Here is a 24,532-nt window from a genome sequence, read left to right on the forward strand (position 1 = left end):
CATGCCTTAGTCTCCTAGCAGGATGTCTCCCGGCCCCGTGCCCCGTGCACGCAATGCGCGCGCTGTCCGCGCGGCCGCTGCGCGGCACCCCGCACAACTTCGTGTGCTACAACCATGGCACGCCGCCCGGCCTGTGCGTCCTGCGCCCGCGTTTAACGCTTCCTGCTCCCGCATGCAGCGCCCAGTGCTGGCGCATAGTGTTGGCACCCGCGCGTGGCGCTTGGCGTTGGCGCGCGCGCGCGCGCACTGATCAGCCCGCATGTCCAGCACACACGGACCGTGCCTGATCCGTCCCACCTTGGGCGTGGACGGGCACGTGCACAGTCTGTCGTGAATCACCACGGACAGTGGAAATGGCCTGAAAGATCTGGTCTGTTCTATACTTGATTAGGTACTCGATCTTGTGATAGCAACCGTGACGTCCTCCCCAGTCAATTTCCCACTTGGCCAGGACAGCTTCTACTTCCTAACCAAAATGCGCCCGCACATTCAGAGGCGCATGCTGGAGCTGGTTCCTCGCCGCGTCTTCGGGATCTGGTACATACTTCTTCATGACCGACACATGGAAGACCGAATGGACTGCCAACCGATGGGGAATGTTGAGCCGGTAGGCGACCCGTCCGATCTTCGCCACCACTTTGAAAGGTCCATCATAGCGGGGAACCAGACCCTTGTGATGCTGCTTTGCTTGCTTCGTCTTCAACATCTGCGCGTTGGTCTTCAACAAAACCTTGTCGCCAACTTTGAACTCTACGTCCCTTCTGTGTTGATCGGCGTACTTCTTCATTCTTTGAGCAACACGCTTTGGTGCCTCTCGGGCTTCCTCAATGCGAGCATGATAGTCGCATGCAAATCGAAAGGCCGTAGGGGAATGTCCGTTCCCTTTCCTCTTCACAACTTTCGGAGGAGTCAGTGGTTGTCTTCCCGTTGCAATCTCAAACGGCGAGTGACCTATTGCCGAGCTCTGGTTGATGTTGTGTGCAAATTGTGTTGCATCCAACAGCTCCATCCAGTTCTCCTGATTGACTGAAACGTAATGCCGGAGGTATTGTTCGAGCATGGAACTAACACGTTCCATCGGACCATCTGTCTAGGGGTGGAAGCTCGTAGAAAATTTGAGCTTGGAGCCCATGTACTTGAACAGCGACTCCCAGAAATGACCAGTGAACCTTGTGTCTCGGTCGCTAATTATGTCTAGTGGAAGACCCCAATACTTGGACACATAAGACATAAACAAACGAGCCACACCATCTGCGTGCACCTCCGACGTGGTGGGAATCAACGTCGCATATTTGGAGAAATGATCCACGACAACCAGGATGGCGTCGTGCCCACCAACGCGAGGAAGGCAAGTGATGAAGTCCATTGAGATAGACTCCCATGGTCTGCTCACCCTCGGAAGAGGTTCTAGCATTCCAGCTGCTTTTGCCTTCTCCGTCTTGTCTTGTTGACACACCAGGTATGAACAAACATAGGCTTCTACATCTTGTTCCATTCTTGGCCAGTGATAGCTGTTGGACAGGAGTGCAAGCATCTGGGCCTGCCCTGAGTGTCCGGCGTGGGGAGCGTCGTGTGCTTTGTAAAGGAGCTTGCGACGCAACCCACCGGCACGCGGCACTTACGGCCTATTCCCATTTGCGTATATAATGCCATCCTCCATCCAGAATCTTATTGTCGCGCCCGCAGCAATGCGCTTCATTTGGCGAACGGCTTCTAGATCATCTTTTAGTGTCAACTTGATTTCATCGAGAATGCTTCCTTGGACAACTAAAAGAGCAGCCACAAACACTTCTAGTTCCTTACGGCTTAGGGCGTCGGCCACTTGATTGGCACGCCCCGGCTTGTACTTCAAGTCGAAGTCGAACTCCGCCAAGAAGTCTTGCCATCTCGCTTGCTTCAGGGTCAACTTCTTCTAGGACTCGAAGCAGCTAGTGGCCACATTGTCAGTGTAGACCACGAATTTCCCTCCGAGGAGATAGTGGCGCCAAACTCTCAGGCAATGGACCACCGCTGTCATCTCCTTCTCATGTACTGAGTACCTTCTTTCCACGTCGTTAAGCTTGTGGCTCTCGTAAGCCACTGGGTGTCCATCTTGCATCAAGACACCTCTAAGTGCGAAATCAGAAGCATCAGTATGTACCTCGTACGGCTTGTTGAACTTGGGCAATCGGAGCACAGGCTTGCTAGAGACTGCACTCTTCAACTTGTCAAATGCTCTTTGACGTCGGTCTGTCCACTGCCACTTCACATCTTTCTTCAAAAAGTCACTTAGAGGGGCACCTAATCGGGAGAAGCCTTTGATGAACTTCGGGTAGTAACTAGCCAACCCGAGGAAAGATCTCAACTGTGGCACTCCCTTTGGCTCCGTCCAATTCATGATGGCCTTCACCTTCGAGGGATCCATGCGCACACTTCCCTTCTTGACTGGTGTCTGAGGAACTCAATCTCCTACAAGGCGAACTCACACTTTTTGGGTTGAGGTAGAGCTCGCGCTCCTTCAGCTTGGCCGTCACCTTCCTCAAGTGCCTCATATGGTCATCCAAGTTCTGACTGTATACGAGAATATCGTATAAGTATACAACGAAAAAATCATCAATATAATCTCGAAAAATATTGTTCATCAGGCCAAAAAATGTAGCAGGAGCGTTCGTGAGCCCGAAGGGCATCACACAAAATTCGAAGGATCCGTAGCGAGTCATGCACGCCATCTTCGGTTCATCTCCCTCCTTGATCCGCACTTGGTGGTACCCGCTCTTCAAGTCCATCAATGAGAAGTAGCGAGCCTCGTCGAGCTTGTCAAACTGCTCTTCAGCATTCAGTACATGATATTTATTTTTCACTGTTACCTTGTTCAACGCTTGGTAGTCCACGCGAAGTTGGAGCGACCCGTCCTTCTTCTAGAAGAGATTTGGAGCGTCGAAGGGAGCCTTGGATGGCTGGATGAGCTTGCTCTCTAGCAACTCTTGAAGCTGCTTCTTGAGCTCCTCCAGGTAAGAGGGGGGCATCTTGTAGGGTGCCCGTGTAGGGGGACGTGTACCGGGGAGCAGTTCAATCTCGTGGTCCACACTCGCTTGAGCGGCAGCTTCGCGGGGAGTTGCGCTGGCATCACGCCTGCAATCGGCCCCGGTAGTCCACCCGCGGCTGCACTAGGGTTGTTGTCGTCGTCGTCACCCCAACTAAGTGCCGCCAAACAGGCTGGTGTGCATCCTTGCCTTTCACCCTTTTACAGGGTGCCGGCCCTCGTATAGTGATGAGGAAGGTCTCTTTCCCCTTCCTCAATCTGTCCTTGATTCCCATGGCGGACAGGAGTGCGGTGTTTCGCAGCTTCTAGACCCCTTGGTCCCTCACGAGACATGGGTGAGATCCCTCCGGGAATAGTATGCCGCGGTACTGGGGGAACACGACTGCTCATTAGAAGGTCGAGACCTAGGACGACCGTGAAGTCATCCATGGGGGACACCATGAAGTTGGTCCAGCCCTCCCACGTTCCCACCTGCAACAACACCCCCTTGGCCATGCCAACGATGTCCCGAGCTTCAGAGTTGACAGCCTTGATCTTCCCCGCACTTGGGGACAGCTTCAAGCCGAGCTTCTTGTCCCCTTTCTCGGCGAGGACGTTGTGCGTCGCCCCCGTGTCGACCATGGCCATGGAGGGTTTGGCGTTGATCAGTACTGGGACGTGTAAGAGATTCAAGCCCTCATACTGGACAGGGACACCCCCCTGTAGTGCCGCTAAGCATTGCAAGGGGTTCAGGGTCACCGTACTGCTTCCCCGGGAACATCCGGTTGGGGCGGTGGCATGACCATTGCATTGCCGTTGGTGGTCGCCGCCGTCCCTCTTGGGCAATCCCTCATGAAATGGGGTCCTCCGCAAGCAAAAAAAGTCAACTTGTTGCCCCCAACGCGCACACATTGATCAGCCTGCGTGCCCAGTACACGCGGACCGTACCTAATCCGTCCCACCTTGGGCGTGGACGGGCACATGCACAGTCTGTCGTGAATCACCACAGACAGTGGCAATGGCCAGAAAGATCAGGTATTTGGGCATCGCTACCCATAATGACTCAGTCCTTTAATGTCGTGAGCAGAATTACACGGACACGCCCTCCCAATAAGCACGCAGGCCTCTGGGCAGGGAATGTCACCTAGTTAGGGGCCTAATACTTATGTATAAATCTATTTATAAATATGCATCTATCTATGTATTCTAACTATATATGTCTGTCAATCTGTCTATACATATCCAGATAGAGAGGTAGATATATAATTTTTATTGACAGTATTAACATGTAGTCGCCATATTGGGTTGTTTTTCATCCATGGCATCAGCTGTTGGGTTTATTTCAATAGTGTAGAAAAGTAAATACATTAGTTTTTTAGCATTTAATTGACATCCAGTTGACCCAAATTACTTCCATTCCTTAGATATTTATCATAAGTTACAAACTTCATGGAAAAATGAAATAAGGATACTGCATCATTTTAATGTATAGTTAGAGTCTTGCTTTGTCAAATGTAGTTCCGTATAATATAATGTCCATGAATTTTCAAAGATTGCATAATGCACATTTTGAATTAGTAGGATGGGGATCATCTTTCTTTGTCGAGGGGTTAGCTCAGCTTTTGATTTTTTAACTCTTCACTATTGAATCATATTGACTTGAGATTCCTAGGGCCATTACACTTCAGGTAGGCATGGTCTCCCCACCTTATAAGTTAGATGTGTTGCATGGGAGAGAATGCAATGAGTGAAATGTGCCTTTTCAATTAGACATGATACTCTAATTAGAAAGTTCACTGTATATTGGAATCAGCTTGGTTCCATGTCAAAGATGATATTCATTTTTTTGAATTATCTACTTGTCAAATTAAATTTCCTCTTCTGATAGACATAACGTCAAGTTTTTATATTTTTCTCAGTCCTTCTTATGGACATCTAATTTTGAATTAGTTTCTATGATTATCATGGTAATTTTATTATGTAAATAAATCTAAATTTTTTAATAGCTATGAATGGTGGTTCCATATTCATTCTTTAATGTACCAGTGAAAGAACACTAGGGCATATACTTCATTGGATAGATCATAGGTTCTCTTGGGGTTGCCTTTCGTAGCCTTTTTCAAGTTTATCTACTTACCTATCTATGGTTGGCAAATCAGATTCATTAATAACTAATTGACGTGTCCTGTAAAAGGCTGTTTATGTGCGGTTAAATTTGATTAGGTATGAGTACTAATAAACTCTTTTTATTCTCCCATTTCCCTTTGTTTCTATGTGTGTCCATCCTGGTGGTTGAGAGTGTCATCTGGACAGGTTTAGCACTCTCAAAACATTTTGACGTGGGACAGAGGTATTAATATTTAAAAAAACTTGTGGGCAATGTCAATGTGAACCAATGTGTAAGCTGATGCCATTGTCACATGTCCCTGAGCAAAAACTGATGTCATCCTTAATATCATTGCCAATTTACATCAACTAGAAGGTAGATGAAGAGATCAATCATCAAATAACTAAGGAATTATATTCTGTTCCATTATTATATTGAAAATGATTTTTTAGCAAATATGAATCAATGGGTAACCTGGTTTCTGATGGATATTATGTGGCCGTCAAGCCAATCACACTTCCATGTATATTTAAGTTCATTGAATAAATTATTTGCATTCATTATTATTCTGTGTGATGTTTATAATGAAGTCCACGAATACGTGCAATGTCAAAGTGAATTATGATGAGATCATAATACAGTGATCACTAGTCTTTAAACATGTATTCTAAATATTCCTATTCGAGGATAGTCGAGACGGACATCGAATTATCCGGATAGAATAGTACTAGCTGATCCTACTTATTCGATAAGTATAGCTGATCCTGTGGCTATTAGTGTGGAAACACTAAGGACAGATAGTGGGTGCTCTTTGGAGAAAGAGTTCACCGAACTGATCCGTATGAATCCCTGAATGGTATTATACCTAAACGTCAATCAGGTTGATTCAAGTCACGGTTGTATAAGTGATCCACTGACCTGAGAGACCAAGGACATCTCGTAAGCGGACGACTACATTTTGACTGTGATATATGAGTCTCTAATCATGGGATTCAAATAAGTTATAGATTGGATGTAGTAAGAAGCTTACGGAGATGATTGAGTGGTCAAGATGGGATCATCCGCCCTCGGTATAAGAGGAGATTGACTCGAGGAAGACGATGCAAGAAAATCCTTGGGCAGGGTAGTGAGGATATTGGAGAAGGCGTTCTCCAATGATCCCCGTTACGCATCAGTACTAATCGAATGACGGATCAGAGTTTGACGATAAACCATGCTCTAAGTCATTCGAGAGTCTCGCACGGATGATGGATTATACATATACGGTAACCGATGACGGTAAAGGTTCCATGAGAGAGTTCGAGACTACTCGGTATCCTCTAGAGCACGAGGTGTAGCTTGGCACCCCACGGGCTGGAAACTTAACTTGTCGATTGGGTTAAATCGATCCTTATTTAATTAATCTATATGTTGATATAGTTAATTAATAAGGTTGGTCAATAAATGTTATTGGTCCATTTAAGTTATTAACTAGAACGATACATGGGCCTAGAGGATCACACGCCCAAGGTCATAAGGGCATTGGTGGATATATTTTTCTTTGGAGGGTTTTTGAGAAAAACCTTAAGTGAAATATAAAGAGGGAAAGGGGTCTCATTTTAGACACCCATGCAAGTTTCATTTGAGAGCCCCTCCACTCTCCACTCTCTTCTACACTTCCAAGGAAGAGAGTCTTCATGGTGGGGAGATCTTCAAGGTTCTCAAGAAGAAGTGAAGAAGAAGAGGTGGAGATCCAAGCTCCAAGTCATCGCGTGGATACTTCTAGAGGCCGGACACGTGAACGGCTTCAGAACGATCTCGGAATGACAAAGTCAAGGGTGGAACGTGTTCCCCAAAAGGTACTACAATATTTTGTTTAATAGATCGATTGAGAATCGATCTACCACACTTCCGCATCTATGGAATGTATTTTTCATGGATGAATCAAACTACAGAACCCAACAGTTTCGTTTCCAGAGTGATCAAGTTTTCATCAGAGTTATGGCTCTAGAAAACCATAAAGACCTTTCCTTAGTGATAACTTCTTTAATTCTTGGACAAATTTTGTAATCTTATACCGAATCTACTGGTCTGGACCTCAGATTTCAAAAACTTGATAGGAGCATAATATGGCCTTGCATATATTTCTATACGGTCTCAAGATTCAGCATCTATCGCCAGGAAAATAATAAAAGATCAGAAAATTACAAATAAAAGGACTAATTTTAAAAGAAATATTTTGAGTTTATCAAATCATTTCATTTTTTAAATGACACAAATATAGATAGCTGTAAAATTCTAAAAATCATTATGATTTGTGGATAATTGTAAAATTTTTGTCATCATGTTATGCTTCGTACTTTTTAATACTTATATTTAGATAACTTTAAGTACTATTTAAATCATAATAATACTTATATTAAGAAAAATTACAGATATATTTATGCATGAATACTGTATAAAGACGTCAATAAATGATGGAGTATAATGATGTAAAATTCTATAAATTACATAAATACCGTGAAAAAATTACTTAAAGAAAATTACAAAATAACTTTGACTTCATTTCATGCAGAATATTTTATTTCATTATATACAGTGAGGAAAAATATGTTTATGCATGAATAATTTAGCGATGCATACACATTATGTTTATTTCATATTTTTTATAATTTTTCGCATAGTTTTTTCTTCAAACTATGATTTGGTTCATTTTTTTATTAAGTCAAACCAAGTTACTCTATTTTAACATAAAATTTATTTGGAGAAAGAACAGCTTCAAGAGAAATCAAGACAGTAGCACAAATGCCTTTTGGTAACCTTTTCAGAATGTCTATCATGTGGTCAATGAAGAATTGTCGCTGTGTGACCACAAGACAATGATATATTCCAGCATGAAGGCTGTCATTAAAATATCCCTTGAGAAGAGAGTGATTATTCATTTCATCAGGAGCATCATAATCTAAAAGAGGTTCAAGCTGATGTAGTAGTATTCCATGTGCCTGCCACAAAGTGATCAATGTTAAGTTAAATATTTTTTCGCTGTCATGAAGGGAAAGCTTGCGCAATTCCCCCTCAATGTCATGACATGTCATTAACAATCAATGAGTAGACTGCCAAAAATAGGTGTGGCCAATTAGGTGTCACTTTTCACAATGTAAAACTATCATAACATCTACATTGCATGCTTGTAATTCGAGAGCTCAGTAGAAAGCACAATGACAACATCATAAGTGATTACACTCAAAGTTCTCAACATATTTGGGCTACAATCCTATGGCCGGCCTTCATCTCCTATTTATCAATAACATTTGACATACCAACACTTAATTCAAATGAATGTTGTTACTATTATGATGAACTAAGTCAGGGGTAGTACGAAGATGATGGTGATTCTTTCTCAAGAATTGAGATTCATGAATAAAAAATATACCACACGATGCCACATTCTATATGTTTCCGTCATATAAAACATAAAATAAGTAACCTCTTATGTAAAATAATAAACTGATTAACAATATTAAAATTTCAAATAATTAATTAGATATTGTTCATATCTGACTTTTATGCCACATTAGGTATAAGTCCACTTTGTAATATCAAATACTGACTTGCATATGATCTGACCTAGTTTTAAGTATGTTACTAAAAACTTTGGTGGGCATGTTCTAATATGAAACCATGATTGTTCATTCGAGTTATTGATAATGTGCCTAGAAAACTCATTTTCTGATATTTTCACTATCTTGGCCAAGTTCATACATCATCCTCCTTAAGTTGTTTCCTCTTGTACCAAGGGTTTATAATCCAACTTTGACTACTCATTCTCATGAGACCATGCTTAAGGGTATAATACCCAAATAACCAGTAGGGTTTGCCAATCAAGATCTATCCTGATATTCAGTGTCATCCCCGGTGGTATTTGATATCTGGAAAAGTTGGATAAGATCCAGTTGTCAATAGCTGATAATGGTAAAGAAAAGACTAATGTATCAGATAACAGCTATAATTGTTGTTTATGGGCTTTAAAGAAGCAGTTAGAGGGGCACAGACCGTGTAATTGATCCTTTCCTCTAACTTCATCCTTGAAAAGGAGCACAAAATTCAAGTTATAGAGCCCTTAACAAATCTGAAAAGAAGAAGAAATGGGATGGGGAGAAAATAGGAAATGATATGAGGGCATTTTAATAGTCATGTCCATGTATAAATAATTTATATGTATATATATATCTTTCTCCCTCATTCTAGCCATGCTCTAGCAATATCTAAAAAATTGTGGTTGCTAAGTTGGTTGAGGTAAATGTTTTGACATGTTAATCCTTTTATTGAAGATAAATTTTCTGTTCCTTGCAATATACAAGGATACAAATTTACCAAGAGGAATTGGGACTCAAAACATGATCATCATTACTTTAGAACCTAGATCTAGATTTTCTCCACTACCCCATCCACTTCCTCCATTTTCTTCATTTTTCATCACTTTCTCGTTCTATCCTCCCATTCCTATAACTTCCTTGCTAGAATCATTTTCTCTCTCTTAACACTACTCTCTACCTCTAGATTCTCTCTATATTGCATGTTCTCGACACCCAAGGCTGCATCCTACTGCATGCTACACCTGCCCATAGTTTAATGCTTTATCTTGCACTAGAAGCGACCGCCAAACCCCTCTGAACTCGGCCAACATTTTCATATTTTTGGCCAAGTCTGGACTAAGTCACCGAGATCCACAACTCCTATCCCCCCTGAAATGAGCGCCATGACTGAGCTCTGACTATGCAACTGCGGCCTAAGCTTCCAACCGCCGTAAAAAAATGTAAAACTTAATTTTTGCATTTAAAAATTAAATAAGTCTCCAAACTAAAAAAGTATTACCTTGAATTTCTAGTCATTTCTCTTTAAAAATTAATTTTAAAAATCTCAAAATGTAGAGATAAAGTCCTAAAAAAGTGTATTTCTGATTGCTATTTTTAGATATATATTTTTATTGCATTACAATTTCTAAATAATTTATGAATTTTATATAAATCAGCTTTGGTCATATTCATTCCCTATCTACAAGAACATAAATCCTAAGGGTATATATAATGCTCTAAATTTAGAAAACTCAAAAATATAGGTATCACTTCTAAACTCATTTGTCTCATTTAAAGCTCAAACAATTACAAAATTGAATTTATGCTTCCTTGTGGATCAAAGCCCTACCATTGATTAATTTTTAGAGTATTTACGTGGAAATTTTTTATTAATATTGTTGACTGTCCAAATTAAATAATGAAATAAAAACCCTGAATTTGGAATTTATCCTACCTCATAGAAAATTTTTATGATTTAGAGTTATTGTATATGGAGGAGGTAAACAGACTTGGCGTCCATTAATCCCCATTTGCCAGAATAAACACCACTTTCTTGCAAATCAAATAATGGAATAAAAACCCTGAATTTGGACTTTATCCTATCTCATATGAAAATTTTATGATTTAGAGTTATTGTATATGGTGGGAGGTAAACAGACTTGACGTCCATGAATCCCCATTTGCCAACATAAACACCACTTTCTTGCGAATGGAAGATACATGTGGGCATAGAATCTTTACTTAAGATATCTGCCAGGGGCAATACTTTGCTGTTACTGTTGGTGAACTGGGTCAGAAATCATGACCTCAAGGACCATAGAAGTCATCTCTTTATCTAGCAGCTGGTTGGTAAATCACGGTTTCTGCCCCACTAGTTTTTGTACATTATTTTTTGTGTATGATATCCAAGTCCAATTTCTGATATCTGAATATGATAAAAAATATCTCTTGCCACGTAGCGAGATGCTGGAAGGTGTTGGTATCTTTCCGAATGCCGATAGTTGCTCTTGGTTTCTATTGTATTAATATCCATTACAACATGCATTAACATTTTTGAAAGTTTGTCATATCTGGGATTTATATGGAACAATTCAGTGAACACTTTTTTTAAAGAGCCCCTATTATGTGACCATACTGTATCCACGTACAAAATTTAGTAGATAATGTTATTCGATACATATATTTTGATGTCCTTTTATCATATTTTATGAATAACAGTGTTTATAATATGTGTGTTAATATAATTTATCAGTCGATGCCTCTTTAAACTTTTATCTAACTCTATGAAACTAGGACCGTACCAAAAAAATATGTTGTGCACTTACTTAAAGTCGATTCATAGTTTTAATTGAAAACTTTAGAAAATATCATGTTTATCGGAATCAGATGAACAATCAAAGATGGGTCAGTGGTTCTCATGTACCACATCAAAGACAAATGCTTGAATTTTAGCTATTATTTTTATCGTCTGCAAGTGTGTCCGAATACCTGTTATTCCCCAATGAGGCTCTAATTTGATTCCTCTGCTAGCCGCAGGCAGAAATTTCAAACGCATAACCTTGGTTATTTGAATTTAATTTTAAGTCAGCAAACAGTGACAACGGCAGATCGCTCCAAAAGTAAGAATATCATCCTTGCAGGGATGTAAACATGAGAAATCGACGTGAAACGTCTTTCCAAGCCATACTGCCCATGGTATACAGAAGATCTTTCCAGAGGCACGAGGGGAGGAGAATCCCCCTTGCCAAAAGTCAAAGTTGCCTTAACGTTGCCAATCAACGTTAGTGGACAAATGAACGTTGCCTTAACGTTGCAAAAAGTCCAGCTGGAAGGCTTACTAAACAATCCTTAACGTCGCCAAAAGTCAACTTGAGAAAATCTGTAACTAGAGGTTGAAATTCAGCACCATTACTGGGCCAGAAATTCAAGATAGAAGTTATCTGAGCGTTTCTTAGTACGAGAAGAAAAAAAGAGGTATGCGCCAAAACTAGTGCCGTGGACTTCGCACAACGACCCTATCCGAACTCAGGTAGCTCCCGTAAACTCTGGTCGTTAGACCAATGCCGTAATAATTCAAGGGTAACGATTACGTCGCTGCTGGTACCACTGGTCGAACATGAGGTCACATAGAAGTAGTCGTCGTCTAAGGAACTATAGATCTTAGCTTTCCAGTTGGTACAGAAATTTTCGTTTTTTAATTGCATAGACAAATGTAAAAGAAAACATTTTGAATAATATTAGAGATCGACTTGGGATACCAGGTTACAGTTCCTTTTCGTGTTGCTGAAAAGTTTTACAGGGTCGCGTTTAAAGTGAACATGGTATTTTTAACTTGAAATCTCTGTCCAGTCTAGATTTTACATTCCAAGGGCTTTCATCATACGATGTCATCATTTGCCCCGTATCACACTGTCATTTTACAACTACGACTTTCCGCTGGCAGTGGGTCATGGGTTCTGCATTTTTCATTATAAACACTGTGAAATTCGTGACTTACGAATACTCTTTTGCAGAATAGGATGTTTCCTTGGAATAATCGTTACACACACAAAATTGAGCATAATGAAGGCCTTATGCTCATTTTAGTCAAACTTGCATTTTCTTAGTCAGATTTGTTTGCATATCTAGTATTTCTTCTTATTTCAACTATTTAATGGTAGCAGTGCTCAGTACAAATTATACTGTGCAAATATTTATTCATTGAATAACTCCAGTTGTACTCTATTTATCAGGCATGCTATTGCATGTAAGAAATCAGCACCCGTGTGTAGTGTGAGAATAAAACCTGACCCTGCGTTTTTTCCATTTGCGCACCCTTTTTCCAACATCAGAGAGTTTCTGTTATCTCTCAGTTAAAAGACATTGAGAAGACGTGACTCACGACTGCTACTTTCTGCTAACTATAATCATGCTCTACTTTCATTCTCCAGCTAGCCAGCCCTAGAAGCTTAAAACGGATAAACTTGGACATTGTTTAAGAAAAACATGTCTCTCGTCCTACATAGGTCGTAAAATATTGAAATACACGAGCCCCGTTCCTCGCATGCACTCCAGCCGCACTGCCGCCGTCTGTGTGGGGAAAATCTTTCAGCTGGGAAAGGGGAGGAAAGTTCGCGTCATTTCCCGCATTTGTCAAAGATGAACAAAGTCCACGAAAGTAAAATATTTAAATATTATCAGAAGTGCACCAGATAAAAAAGACCGTAAATGGGGTCCGCAATTTAGTGACCCTACCTGGTAGGAAGATAAACATAGAAACTAAACGTCTTAATCTTCGTTCACAAATAGAGAAGAAGCACGCTTTGTCCAAATGTGATGCTGCCTACCTCGCACGTCAAACCTATCCAAACACAAACATTTCCTCTGGAGGATGTAACCTCTCGTGGTAATTTGAGGGGTAGGGATAGTACTTTCGCGACTGCCCTTGGGTGAACCTACGGGCATAGAGCAGTTACCTTCGCCTAATAAACTTGCATCTAATAAACTTCCTCCTAGTACGTATGAAAGCTACCGTTCACCTGCTCTTTTCTCAAGATTTCTCTACCTGCCCAGCTCGCTATCCACTTACTCCGATGAAATAATCTCTGTTGGCGTCCGCCGTTCCACTGCGTTTAGAGAAGGCGCCATTTCATCCCTATAAATGCTTGCTGCATCCTCTGTGTTGAGACAGGTTAAGCAAGCTTTCTCTCCTCATCATTCAACTTGCGCACCAAATTTCAGTTCAATGGCGTTAAAGTGCTGGGCTATCGGCGCTATCCTGTTGCTGACGCTGATAAGCGAAGCAACTGCAGCGGAACAACCACAAGGACGTCGTCAACCTCCGCCTCCCCCGCCGCCGCCTCCACAGGCCCGTTGCCCCACTATGCCGAGCAGGCTGCGCGCGTGCGGACCCGTTCTGGATAGGCTTAAGCGCGGCTTGAGGGCGCCGCGGTTCCCGTGCTGTATTGTGCTTGATACGTTTTCTGCTAGGGAAGGTGCTGCTTGCGTGTGCCTTGCGGCTAGGCGGGGCATCCTGGGTAACAGGGTCAGGATTCCACAGGACGTCTCGCGGATTGTCTCCTTCTGCGGTCGCCGCATGCCTTTCCCCTTCTCGTGCCCTTAACTCTTTGCGAAGAGCCCATTCGCCTGCTAAACCAGCTGCGCCGTCCCAGGGACGGCTTGGTTCTTTGTTTATGTTTTGTCAATCGTGTATGAATAAAGCAGGCTGCTGCGCAGCTATTGAATAAGAGAGATAAATACTTCCCGTTTTTTGAAGTTCACGAATAAACATACCAGAAAAATACGTCAAAGAGTGTGGACCAATGACTTAGCATACAGATATTTTCTTGATGTTCGCTCGGCTGTAGAACGTCAGAGTTGTCCTCGGATCAGTCCGACGTGAGAAAAGGAGAGCGGTTCCCCCACTGGAGAAAGAAAGCAGCGGATTCCTTGTCCAAATGCGTTACTATCATAGTATCCCCAATTGATATTCAGCTAAATCCCCTGAAACCGACTTATACAACTTCTAGGTCGATTTGCTGTGTCGTTTGCCTTAGCTCGATCTGAATTTCAGTTGGTATTCGTACTGTATGAGTATTTTTTTTCTCTTACCTTAAATTCCTGAACATTTAATTCTATTAGCTAGCATTTCAGTCGAGGTAATGTGTTAAGTCACCATGTAACCAATAAAATTAAATGTCATGAAATTAGGTATCTGTAGAACTAGACAGTTATTTCAAAACGGAATCACTTCATAAAAATATTTTTTGTAAACGATTTATTGACGCTTTTTCTTCACTTCTTAATTTTCATGTATGTATAGCTTCATCTGATGGTCATGAAACAAATAGAATTATTTTCGGAGCAGGAACCGCATTGGCTTTTGTCTTCCCGAACTTGACTATTTTTTAATCTTCCTGTTCTTTGATTTTTATCATATATTCATCTGATTTGTTTTACGCGAAAGTCAGTGTAGTTGTTTTAATGTCCTGAAAACTTATTGAGGAGTGGAGGAAGGATGAGTGAAAACAAACAATCAACCAAGCATCTTAGAATCCCAATAAAAGTAAACTTTGAAGAAATAAAATAAATGTCCTGAAAGTGAGAGTTTTGATTTAAACTCGAGTATATTTTATTTCATTGTTAATGAGGAGGGGGCACATCATAGGGGCAACCAGCCATGAAGGTCTCTTGACTGTATAACTTGACATGTGGAAGACTAAAATTTGTATGACTAGGATTTCTCCTATCTTGTCACGTAATGTTATGTTTTGTAGTTTCCTCTGGGGTCCTCTGTTCACTTGTCACCAGTCACCAAAAAGATGATGCAGCATAAACATTTTAATCGATCTTTACACCAAGTTTGTAAATCAGCCAAAATTTTGACAAACTTAATAAGAGTATTATCATGTCAAATTCTGGAACAATAATCATTTTCATTAAATATTTATGTACTTTTTTAAAAATTCTCGAATGTGTAGTTAGTCATGTATATCAGCATTCACATTTTCATTTTAGAGGAATTACATTTGAATAATACAATACTATGATGATTAAAGTCAACCTTATATTTATGTGCTAAAATTTTCAGTTTCAAACTGAAGTTTTAGTCCATCTACCATACAATCGAAGGTCAACTTTCTCCATCAAAGTAATTTGCAAGGACTGGCTAAATGGACTCCTTGATAATAATTTATTTCTTCAATTCTATAGTTATGTTCATGATGGGAAACAAATACATTGGCTGATCCTGAGTTGAAAAAAAATTGTATTTTAATGACTATGAGTGCATCCTTCTATTTATTAACTTCAGCAGCGCAAAGCTGTGGTGAAATTTACCAATCACGGATGCATATTTAGTTTTTATTTAAAATTTATTAATCGAAAGCACTTTTTAAATTTTTTAAAATCATATTCTGAATATTTAGGTTACATTCTAATCAGGTATCAATTGAGATGGTCTTCCAACTCCAATCACGATCTCTTATCATGACCAGACTCTGATCAAATCAAATCTCTTATCATAGTAGCTTACAATTATCAAATTCTGATCAGAATGTGATCTTATTCTCAAATTCAAGTAATAATTTCACTCTGATCAAAATTGAACTCTAGTCCAAACAGAAATATGGTAAAAGTTTGACGATGGTAAGAGTTATATCATGATCAACATTTAACTTTTAATCATAGTTTGGCTCTTCTAAGGATCAGAATCTGATCAGAGTATATTTATCATTAGAGGTAGTTTATGATTGTGAATTGAAACTTTATGATAGGATATCCTATCATATGGTCATATTTATGATAGGATATCCTACCATATCAGCATCTTATTCTTCTCAAAATCTTTTATCTACATTGGATTCTACTCTTCATAGAATATGTGATTAAGATGTCTAACTTGGATAGGAATGTTCTGATCATCTGATCCAGACTAGAATTTAAAGATGACCAGAATTGAAATCCCATCATAGTCAATTGATGATCCCATTCAAATCACAACAAGATATCTGATGATACCATGATTAAAATATCATCAGAATATCCAACCGACATTAGATTTTGATAAAATTTTAATATCCAATTAGAAACTCGGACTTCAATAGGAACATTCATCAGTATCTAATATTTATTAGAAACTCGCCCATCATAGTCAATTGATGATCCCATTCAAATCACAACAAGATATCTGATGATACAATGATTAAAATATCATCAGAATATCCAACCAACATTAGATTTTGATAAAATTTTAATATCCAATTAGAAACTCGGACTTCAATAGGAACATTCATCGGTATCTAATATTTATTAGAAACTCGCCCATCATAGTCAATTGATGATCCCATTCAAATCACAACAAGATATCTGATGATACAATGATTAAAATATCATCAGAATATCCAACCAACATTAGATTTTGATAAAATTTTAATATCCAATTAGAAACTCGGACTTCAATAGGAACATTCATCGGTATCTAATATTTATTAGAAACTCAAACCTCAATATTTATTAAACTCTTACAAGTATATGAATCTAGTCAAACTTGAATTCTCATCCAAGTTAAATTCTCGTGTTAGTCGAATTCTGAATTGACTCTCTAACAAGTATAAAAATATGTTCATCATCAAATCGTAGCTATAGATCTTGATATAATTTTGCATCACATTGGCTTCAATTTTTGATAAAATAAACATTTCACTCTGATAAAAACGTCACATGCAGACAAAAATTTGACAAAAGTCTTGCATCAGGATCAAAGTATAATCACTATGTCATCATGATCACAGTTCTGGTTCAATATTTTACTGTCATTAAATATTAATGAATTTACACTTAAGTTCTGGTCAGAGCCAGATTTTAATCTGTTTAGTACCCAAATCCTATAAAAATCTTTGATCAATATTGGATTCTATTCCTAGTAAAACATGTGATTAGAATATCTAACTTGGTTATAAATATGAGTACAATCCGATTCATGTAGTGTGATCATTGTTTGACCTGATCAGAATTTGAATATCACAATATTTTGATTCTTATGAGAGTTAGAATGGGATTGGATGCTCGATCTGATCAGCACCAGACTCATGGAAACTCCTGATTGGGATTGGATTCTTATCTCAGCCAAAAATTTTATTATGACGTTTCAACATTATAAGAATCTGATCCCAACTAGAGATCCATATTAAACTTTCATTTTGACTAATATGTGAATCTCATAAGCATTCATTTGTTTTTACATTTATATTCTCATCTAATTCATAATTTGATCAGGCTTCAATTTTCGTTGAAATCTCTGACCATAATCAGATTCTGAAGAGAATAGAATTTCTGATTAGTATCACTAAACATTATATATATCTGACCAACATCAAATCTTAATCGTATTCCTTGATGAGAAATTGACTATAATCAGAATGTGCATCTGATAAGATTCAATCTTTTTAACAGATTCAAAAACTGATCTGATATCTAATCTCATCGGCGCCTGATTTTAAATTTGATAAGAATAAAATTCTTTTGTATTAGCCAGTCTGTTTAATATCTTAGTCTTTTAAATATTTGACCACAAAAAATTTCTGATCAGAACCTATAATCAAGTGTAGAATTTGGTGAGAATCTGACACTGATTGAAGGTCTAGATCAAAATATGACTCTAACCTAAATGTGTCTGATCATATGTCAATCTCTAACCTATTAGATTCTGATAAGATCTCAGATTTTATTAGCATCAAACTTTTATCCAAATGTTCAATCCGTCATAAATTCTAAAGCTTTGATATTATCAAATTTTAAGGCTTTGATATGCATTTAATTAACAAATCACATTTATTTGATATTTAGACCAGAATTAAATCTTGTTAAACTTGTAGGCTAAATGAACATATAAGAAACAATGATATCCTATCAAAGTTAACTGTGACTCATATCAAAGTTATAATGTCCCACAATACTCTACTATTTAAATCCTTGTATGCATGAAGTCATACATTTTGAAGCCTATTTCTGGCATCATTATATTGATAGTATCTCCATTTTAATATGAAGTTACATTTGATGAATTAATTGTGTCATTTTGGTAAAATTATACTTCTTAATCTATTTTTACATGAATGAAAAAACCCAGTAAATCTCGTATTTAAAAAATGTTTTAGATTGTTATTTAAGAGGTGGAACATGTTTTTGGGATTAATTTTTCTCTAAAGTGTATTTTAATATGTTCCAAAGTTCATATTAAGTAAAAAAATAAAGGCAGAAGAAAATTTGGATATGGCTGCAACGCCCAACACTCAATCCGTCTCGGCATAGCAGTGCCCAAGCCAACCACAGGCCAACCAATGGCTGATGAGCATAAGCACACAAGGCATTGGAGGATCCAATCAGCAGAAACAGGGGGCACAATGAACCCAACATAGAGCCCAAGAGAACCAAGGCCCCAAAGAAGCGCATTGCTGTTTCACATGGGGGGAGGAGGAAATGTTTTAACTCACTATGAGTTTATTTTAGCATTTACATAGCGTCCGCATGGCTTAATTTATTTGATACCGGATATCTCCTCCATATGAAGGGCATTTTCGACTGATAGGAAGTGCTAGAGGCAAACAAGCAGCCAGCAAAGGACCCCCATGACTAGAACACCTCATCTACCGTCCCCAATAGCCTGTTCTTAGATGCTTAGAGAGGTTATCTTGACCCACTTTTGGCATCTTGAAATGAATCATCACAACATTGGCAGGAGACACGTTATAGGTTCAGCTGGGAACTCTGGAGCCTATTACAGCTCTATGTGGGCATAGAGGAAGCATCAAAACCTTGTTGATTCATGCTATCACAAATGAAGGTGGGCAACGATGCACACCAGAGCTAGGTGGAACACATGGTACCCCCATTTTTAGCCCGCCTAAAACAGGGGGAGTCAGTCGATCTAATCTATATCTCTAAATAAATATTAGTTCATATAATTGTCCCTTTATCTTATTATTCTCTAATATCTTCAACTCATTTCTCCATATCTGATTTCTTTTAATTTTATTAACAATTTGAGTGCATTTTCTACTCAGCTTTTCAGAGATAAAGTCTTATTATGGATAAAACTTTTCTGTATTTCCTTACTCTGCATATACTTAACTAATCTCTTATTACTATCTATCTTACTCTTACGCACATTCCTCTCCTTTATTGCTCTTATATTTTATTAAAATGAATGTACCTATTTGCTACCTTTCTACATCTCAATCTTCCTTCATTTACTATATATATTTCTCCTATCTTAGGCATATCCTAAAAATAAACTAGAATAGATAATATACTACAGACATATTCAACAATGAATATTATATTAATTAATAAATATCCAGATTATTACTTTAAAATACTAATAAAAATCTAAAATAAATCTTCCACTACCTACCTTAATATTTCCCTTTCTTATAGTGTTATAAATAAATCTCATTGTCCAGCATAGTCAGTAGCTCTAACGTCTAAAAAATAATAACAAAAAAAAAGTGTCTTGTAGATGCCTTACTTCTACCTTTCTCTAGTTCTCCGGAAGTATACTAATTATTTCCTTACTTCCTTTTAAGAACCTTATACCTTCTTCCATTCTACCAGAAATTTAACTTCTTTTATTTTCCGTATTATCATCATTTGTTTGTAATTAAAACCCAAGAGTTAGATATATCTCAGAAGACCAATCCCTGTCTAGACGACCTCAATCCAATTATACATATTTAAGTGAGTTTTCACAAATTAAAATTTTCATTTGATCTAGGCAAAGATAAATCTAGAACAATTATATTTTATCTAGAGTTTTTATAACTTACACCTTAATTTGTCTTTGCCAGTATCTGATTAGCATTCAAATCCTATCAAAACCTTAGATTAAGATCATATTCTGTTCAACTCAAGTATCTTACTAGAATCCCTAGAAAGGACCAGAATCTTGTTAGAGCTTGGTTATGAATATAAGTCCTCTTCATAGATGATAGTAATTTAAAAGTGAATTCGACTCTCAAAAGTTTCTTATGAACCACTAATTCAAATTTTATAAATGATGTCATTATCATCTGACTCTTATCAAAATAGTTATCTGATCTGAGTAGAATCTATGGTTAGAATCTTAAGTACTGTAGGGATTTTATCATCTGATATGTTCCTCAAAATTTAACCCCGCATCTGATATACTTCTCTGACTTAATTTATCATCACAGTCAATTTATTATCAGGTAACCATTATATTCAGCTTCTGGTGTTTTCTAGAATGTCTCGTTCGGATCAAATTATAATTAATATCTCATCTATATCAGATAACTTCGTCCTAATTTGAATTTGATAATAGGATGAATCAACTCAGAATTCAAAATTTATTAAACATGGATTCTGATCAGACATCTGATCTGGTCAGAATTGGAATTTGATAAGAAATCCTAATCAATATTGGATTCTGTTAAAAATTATTGGGTTTCACTAAAATATGATTTGCACATGATTTAGATCAGAGATCCTAATCCAAAATTTACTAGGAGAATGAGAATTTAATAACTGTTTCAAAATAAAATCAAATAAAAATTTATTGAAAATATAATTTCATCAACATTAGAATACTATAAGAGTTTTTTAAATGATCTAATTCTGTCAAAGTGGGATATCTTATTAGACATTCTAACCATGATATAGATCTGATCATCAGCTGGTCTTCATAAGAGATGCTGATAACAATATAACTCTAAGAAAAATGTGAATCACATCAATGTTAATTTCTTATGATCGTCAAGTTCTGTCTGAACAAATATTTGATCAGCATTTGACTTCGAATAAAAATTGATCAAGATTGTATTTGATTATGGTCTATGATCAAGAGAAAACTATAATTCACATCTTATCCTCATTTTATATAGTGACCTCAGTCTGATTAGAATTGAGTTCTAACCAAAGTCAGATAATGGTCAACACATCACTCTTATCATACATAAATCATGATTGGATTATTACTAAAGTAAAATCATGTGTTCAAATGTTGGACCTTGATACGAATATAACCACAGCTTATACTGATCCCAGATATTGATCATAATTTTAATGTCTTCAGAGATTATTTGTGATCATTTTAATATTCTAACCAAATGTGTGATGCTATCAGTATTTCACTTCATTCAAATTATTTTATCACATTTGTATTCATAAAAAATCCCAAATCCATTCAGAAGTTAACCAGGATATGATTCTCACGAGAGGTGGTTATAATAATTTTACACCTATTAAGTTTATGAAACTTAGAAGCTCATAATATATCAGATGGATGAGCATTAGACTCTTGTGAGAACGTTAGATTGATATAATATTTTGATAAAATTAGAATCCTGGACTATGATTGGGCGCGATAAACATTTGAACTTGATCAGATAATCTGATCATAATTGAGTCTGATCAAGGGAAAATTCTCATCAGAGACAATTTATGATCAGATACCTAATTAAATCAGCATACCTTTTTATCAAAATATCACCATGATAAAATAATTCTAAAATACTTGGGCCATGTTCGGGGAATGATCAGCATCTGATCGTAATGGCATATCCTGATCATAAATTGACTCTGATCTATATATTAACATGACAAGACCTGAAAGCTTTTCAAAATCACATTTAGATCACATTTCTCTGATGATCAGCAGCCAGGTCTTAACTTATCAGAGCCAAAACCTTTCAATCATCAATTCAGCTGTTACAGTGTGAAATAACCTTTCAATCCTTGAAAAAGTACTCTCTAGCCACACATGTATAACCTCTAGACTTATTCACGGGGCTGGGGCAGGTCTGATCTCCTTGTCTTCTGCACGATTACCGCAACTAGAGATGTCAAAGGGCTTCGTCATTAATCTAGTCGAACTAGGAGGATATTAATGGGTTGGACTAATAATCCTAAAATATTCACGCATGGGAAAAAATGAATGGACACTGATTAAAGCCAACTCAAAAGATGATCATGTCAACTTACACTAGATAGAATCCTCTATAATTAGATACGTTCAACAAGTCTCTTTTAGCTGTTCATGTGTCTTACCTCTAGACATATATACACAATCTTTATGAGTACTTTTCTTTCATCTCGGCTTGGGAATAATTTGAGTTAGATAGCATAATATTATGTAACGACGTCAAAGTTGCTTCATTCTCCTGCTCTCCACCCCCAGACACTTAAGACGGCTGACCATGGACAGTTAAATTTATTAAAAAGTCAACAATCGGATAACAAAGCCAGATCGTTTAAGAAACAGGTCTCTCGTAGTACATAGGTCGTAAATGTTGAAGTACACGCGAAACGTTCCTCGCATGCACACCAGTGAAACTGCCGTCTTCGTAGGGAAAATCTTACAGCTGGGAAAGGGAGGAAAGACCGCGTCATTTTCCGTCGCTTTCTTTTGTAAACGATGAACAAAGTCCACGGGGCTCAGCGCGTTCGGAATATTTAAATATTCCGAATCAACTAGATAAGGAATACCGTAAATGGGGTGGCAATCCAGCGACCCTCCCTGGTAGAAATATCAACATGGAAAATCTTCGTACCCAGAGAAAGAACACTGTTTCTCTCAAGGTGATACGCCTTACCTCGCACGTCAAAGCTATCCGAACATCGACAACATGTCTGAAGGAGGTATTTTGAGCGCTAGGGATAGTTTCGCGACTGCCCTTCTGTGGAACCTATTGGCATAGAGCACTTACCTTCGTCTGATAAGCTTGCGTCTAATTCCTCCCGCTACGTATGAAAGCCTCCGTTCACCTGCTCATTTCACAAGATTTCTTTACCTGCCGAAACAGCGCCCACATACCCCGCTGTAATGATCTCTGTTGGCGTCCACCAATCCATTGCTTTTAAAAAAACCACCATAGTTTGTCTATAAATGCACGTCGCAACGTCTGTATTGAGACAGGTTAAGCAAGCTTTCTCTCCTCATCATTCAACTTGCGCACCAAATTTCAGTTCAATGGCGTTAAAGTGCTGGGCTATCGGCGCTATCCTGTTGCTGACGCTGATAAGCGAAGCAACTGCAGCGGAACAACCACAAGGACGTCGTCAACCTCCGCCTCCCCCGCCGCCGCCTCCACAGGCCCGTTGCCCCACTATGCCGAGCAGGCTGCGCGCGTGCGGACCCGTTCTGGATAGGCTTAAGCGCGGCTTGAGGGCGCCGCGGTTCCCGTGCTGTATTGTGCTTGATACGTTTTCTGCTAGGGAAGGTGCTGCTTGCGTGTGCCTTGCGGCTAGGCGGGGGATCCTGGGTAACAGGGTCAGGATTCCACAGGACGTCTCGCGGATTGTCTCCTTCTGCGGTCGCCGCATGCCTTTCCCCTTCTCGTGCCCTTAACTCTTTGCGAAGAGCACTCTTGCCTGCTGAACCAGCTGCGCCCGTCACATGGACGGCTTGGTTCTCTGTTTATGTTTTGTCAATAGTGTATGAATAAAGCAGGCGGCTGCGTTATTGAATAAGAGTGATAAATACTTTACGTTATCTCCGTTAGACCAGGCAGAATATTGAATAATGAGTTCACATAAAAATGTTTTCTGGATGTTTCTTCGGCTGTCGAACAGCGTGCTTGTCCTCAGATCAGTCCAAGAAAAGACAAGGATGGACCGTTTCCCTACTTGTGAAAGAAAGCAGCGGGATTCCTTGTCCAAATGCGTTTACATGTTGTCGTGGATGATAGCCAATTCAGCACTGTCAGAAGATAAGTCTCAGGAACGTAACCAATTTTTTTACCAGTATAGCGAAGCGATAGTAGTTAACGAAGACTTGCTTATGATCCGAAATCACAGGGGGCTTTGGCTTAGTCTAGAATTACGATTTGACTTTAAGCCCGCCTTGGTTTCTACATACTTACAGTCGGATTTCCTGGCAGCCGCCATCCCCGTTTGCCGCCGTCTTCCCATCACGCCACCCAGTGCTCTGTATCTGATTTCATCCAAGTGTTTTTTGCTTCTATTTCTATTTCCTTCTTTCAAAGACCTGTAATATTAATCCCAGATACAATGATTCATGTGACCGTTCTTGATGGTAATCCGCTTCGGGAGAGCATTCTAACTCTCGTTGCGCCGAGATAAGGTTATGTTTAG

The 24,532-nt window shown here is 38.8% G+C and overlaps 2 protein-coding genes across 2 annotated transcripts; both read left to right on the forward strand.

Annotated features, from left to right (window-relative positions):
- Positions 1 to 13,667: 13,667 nt before the first annotated feature.
- Positions 13,668 to 14,045, forward strand: LOC144709511 (14 kDa proline-rich protein DC2.15-like). The gene has a single exon (XM_078583115.1). It carries the CDS (start codon positions 13,668 to 13,670, stop codon positions 14,043 to 14,045), a length of 378 nt encoding a protein of 125 aa, XP_078439241.1.
- Positions 14,046 to 23,408: 9,363 nt separating this feature from the next.
- LOC144709595 (14 kDa proline-rich protein DC2.15-like) lies at positions 23,409 to 23,786 on the forward strand. Its single transcript, XM_078583202.1, has one exon. It carries the CDS (start codon positions 23,409 to 23,411, stop codon positions 23,784 to 23,786), a length of 378 nt encoding a protein of 125 aa, XP_078439328.1.
- The last annotated feature ends 746 nt before the right edge of the window (positions 23,787 to 24,532 follow it).

Source organism: Wolffia australiana, chromosome 1 (assembly GCF_029677425.1).
Source record: "Wolffia australiana isolate 7733 chromosome 1, ASM2967742v1".
Classification (NCBI taxonomy): domain Eukaryota; kingdom Viridiplantae; phylum Streptophyta; class Magnoliopsida; order Alismatales; family Araceae; genus Wolffia; species Wolffia australiana.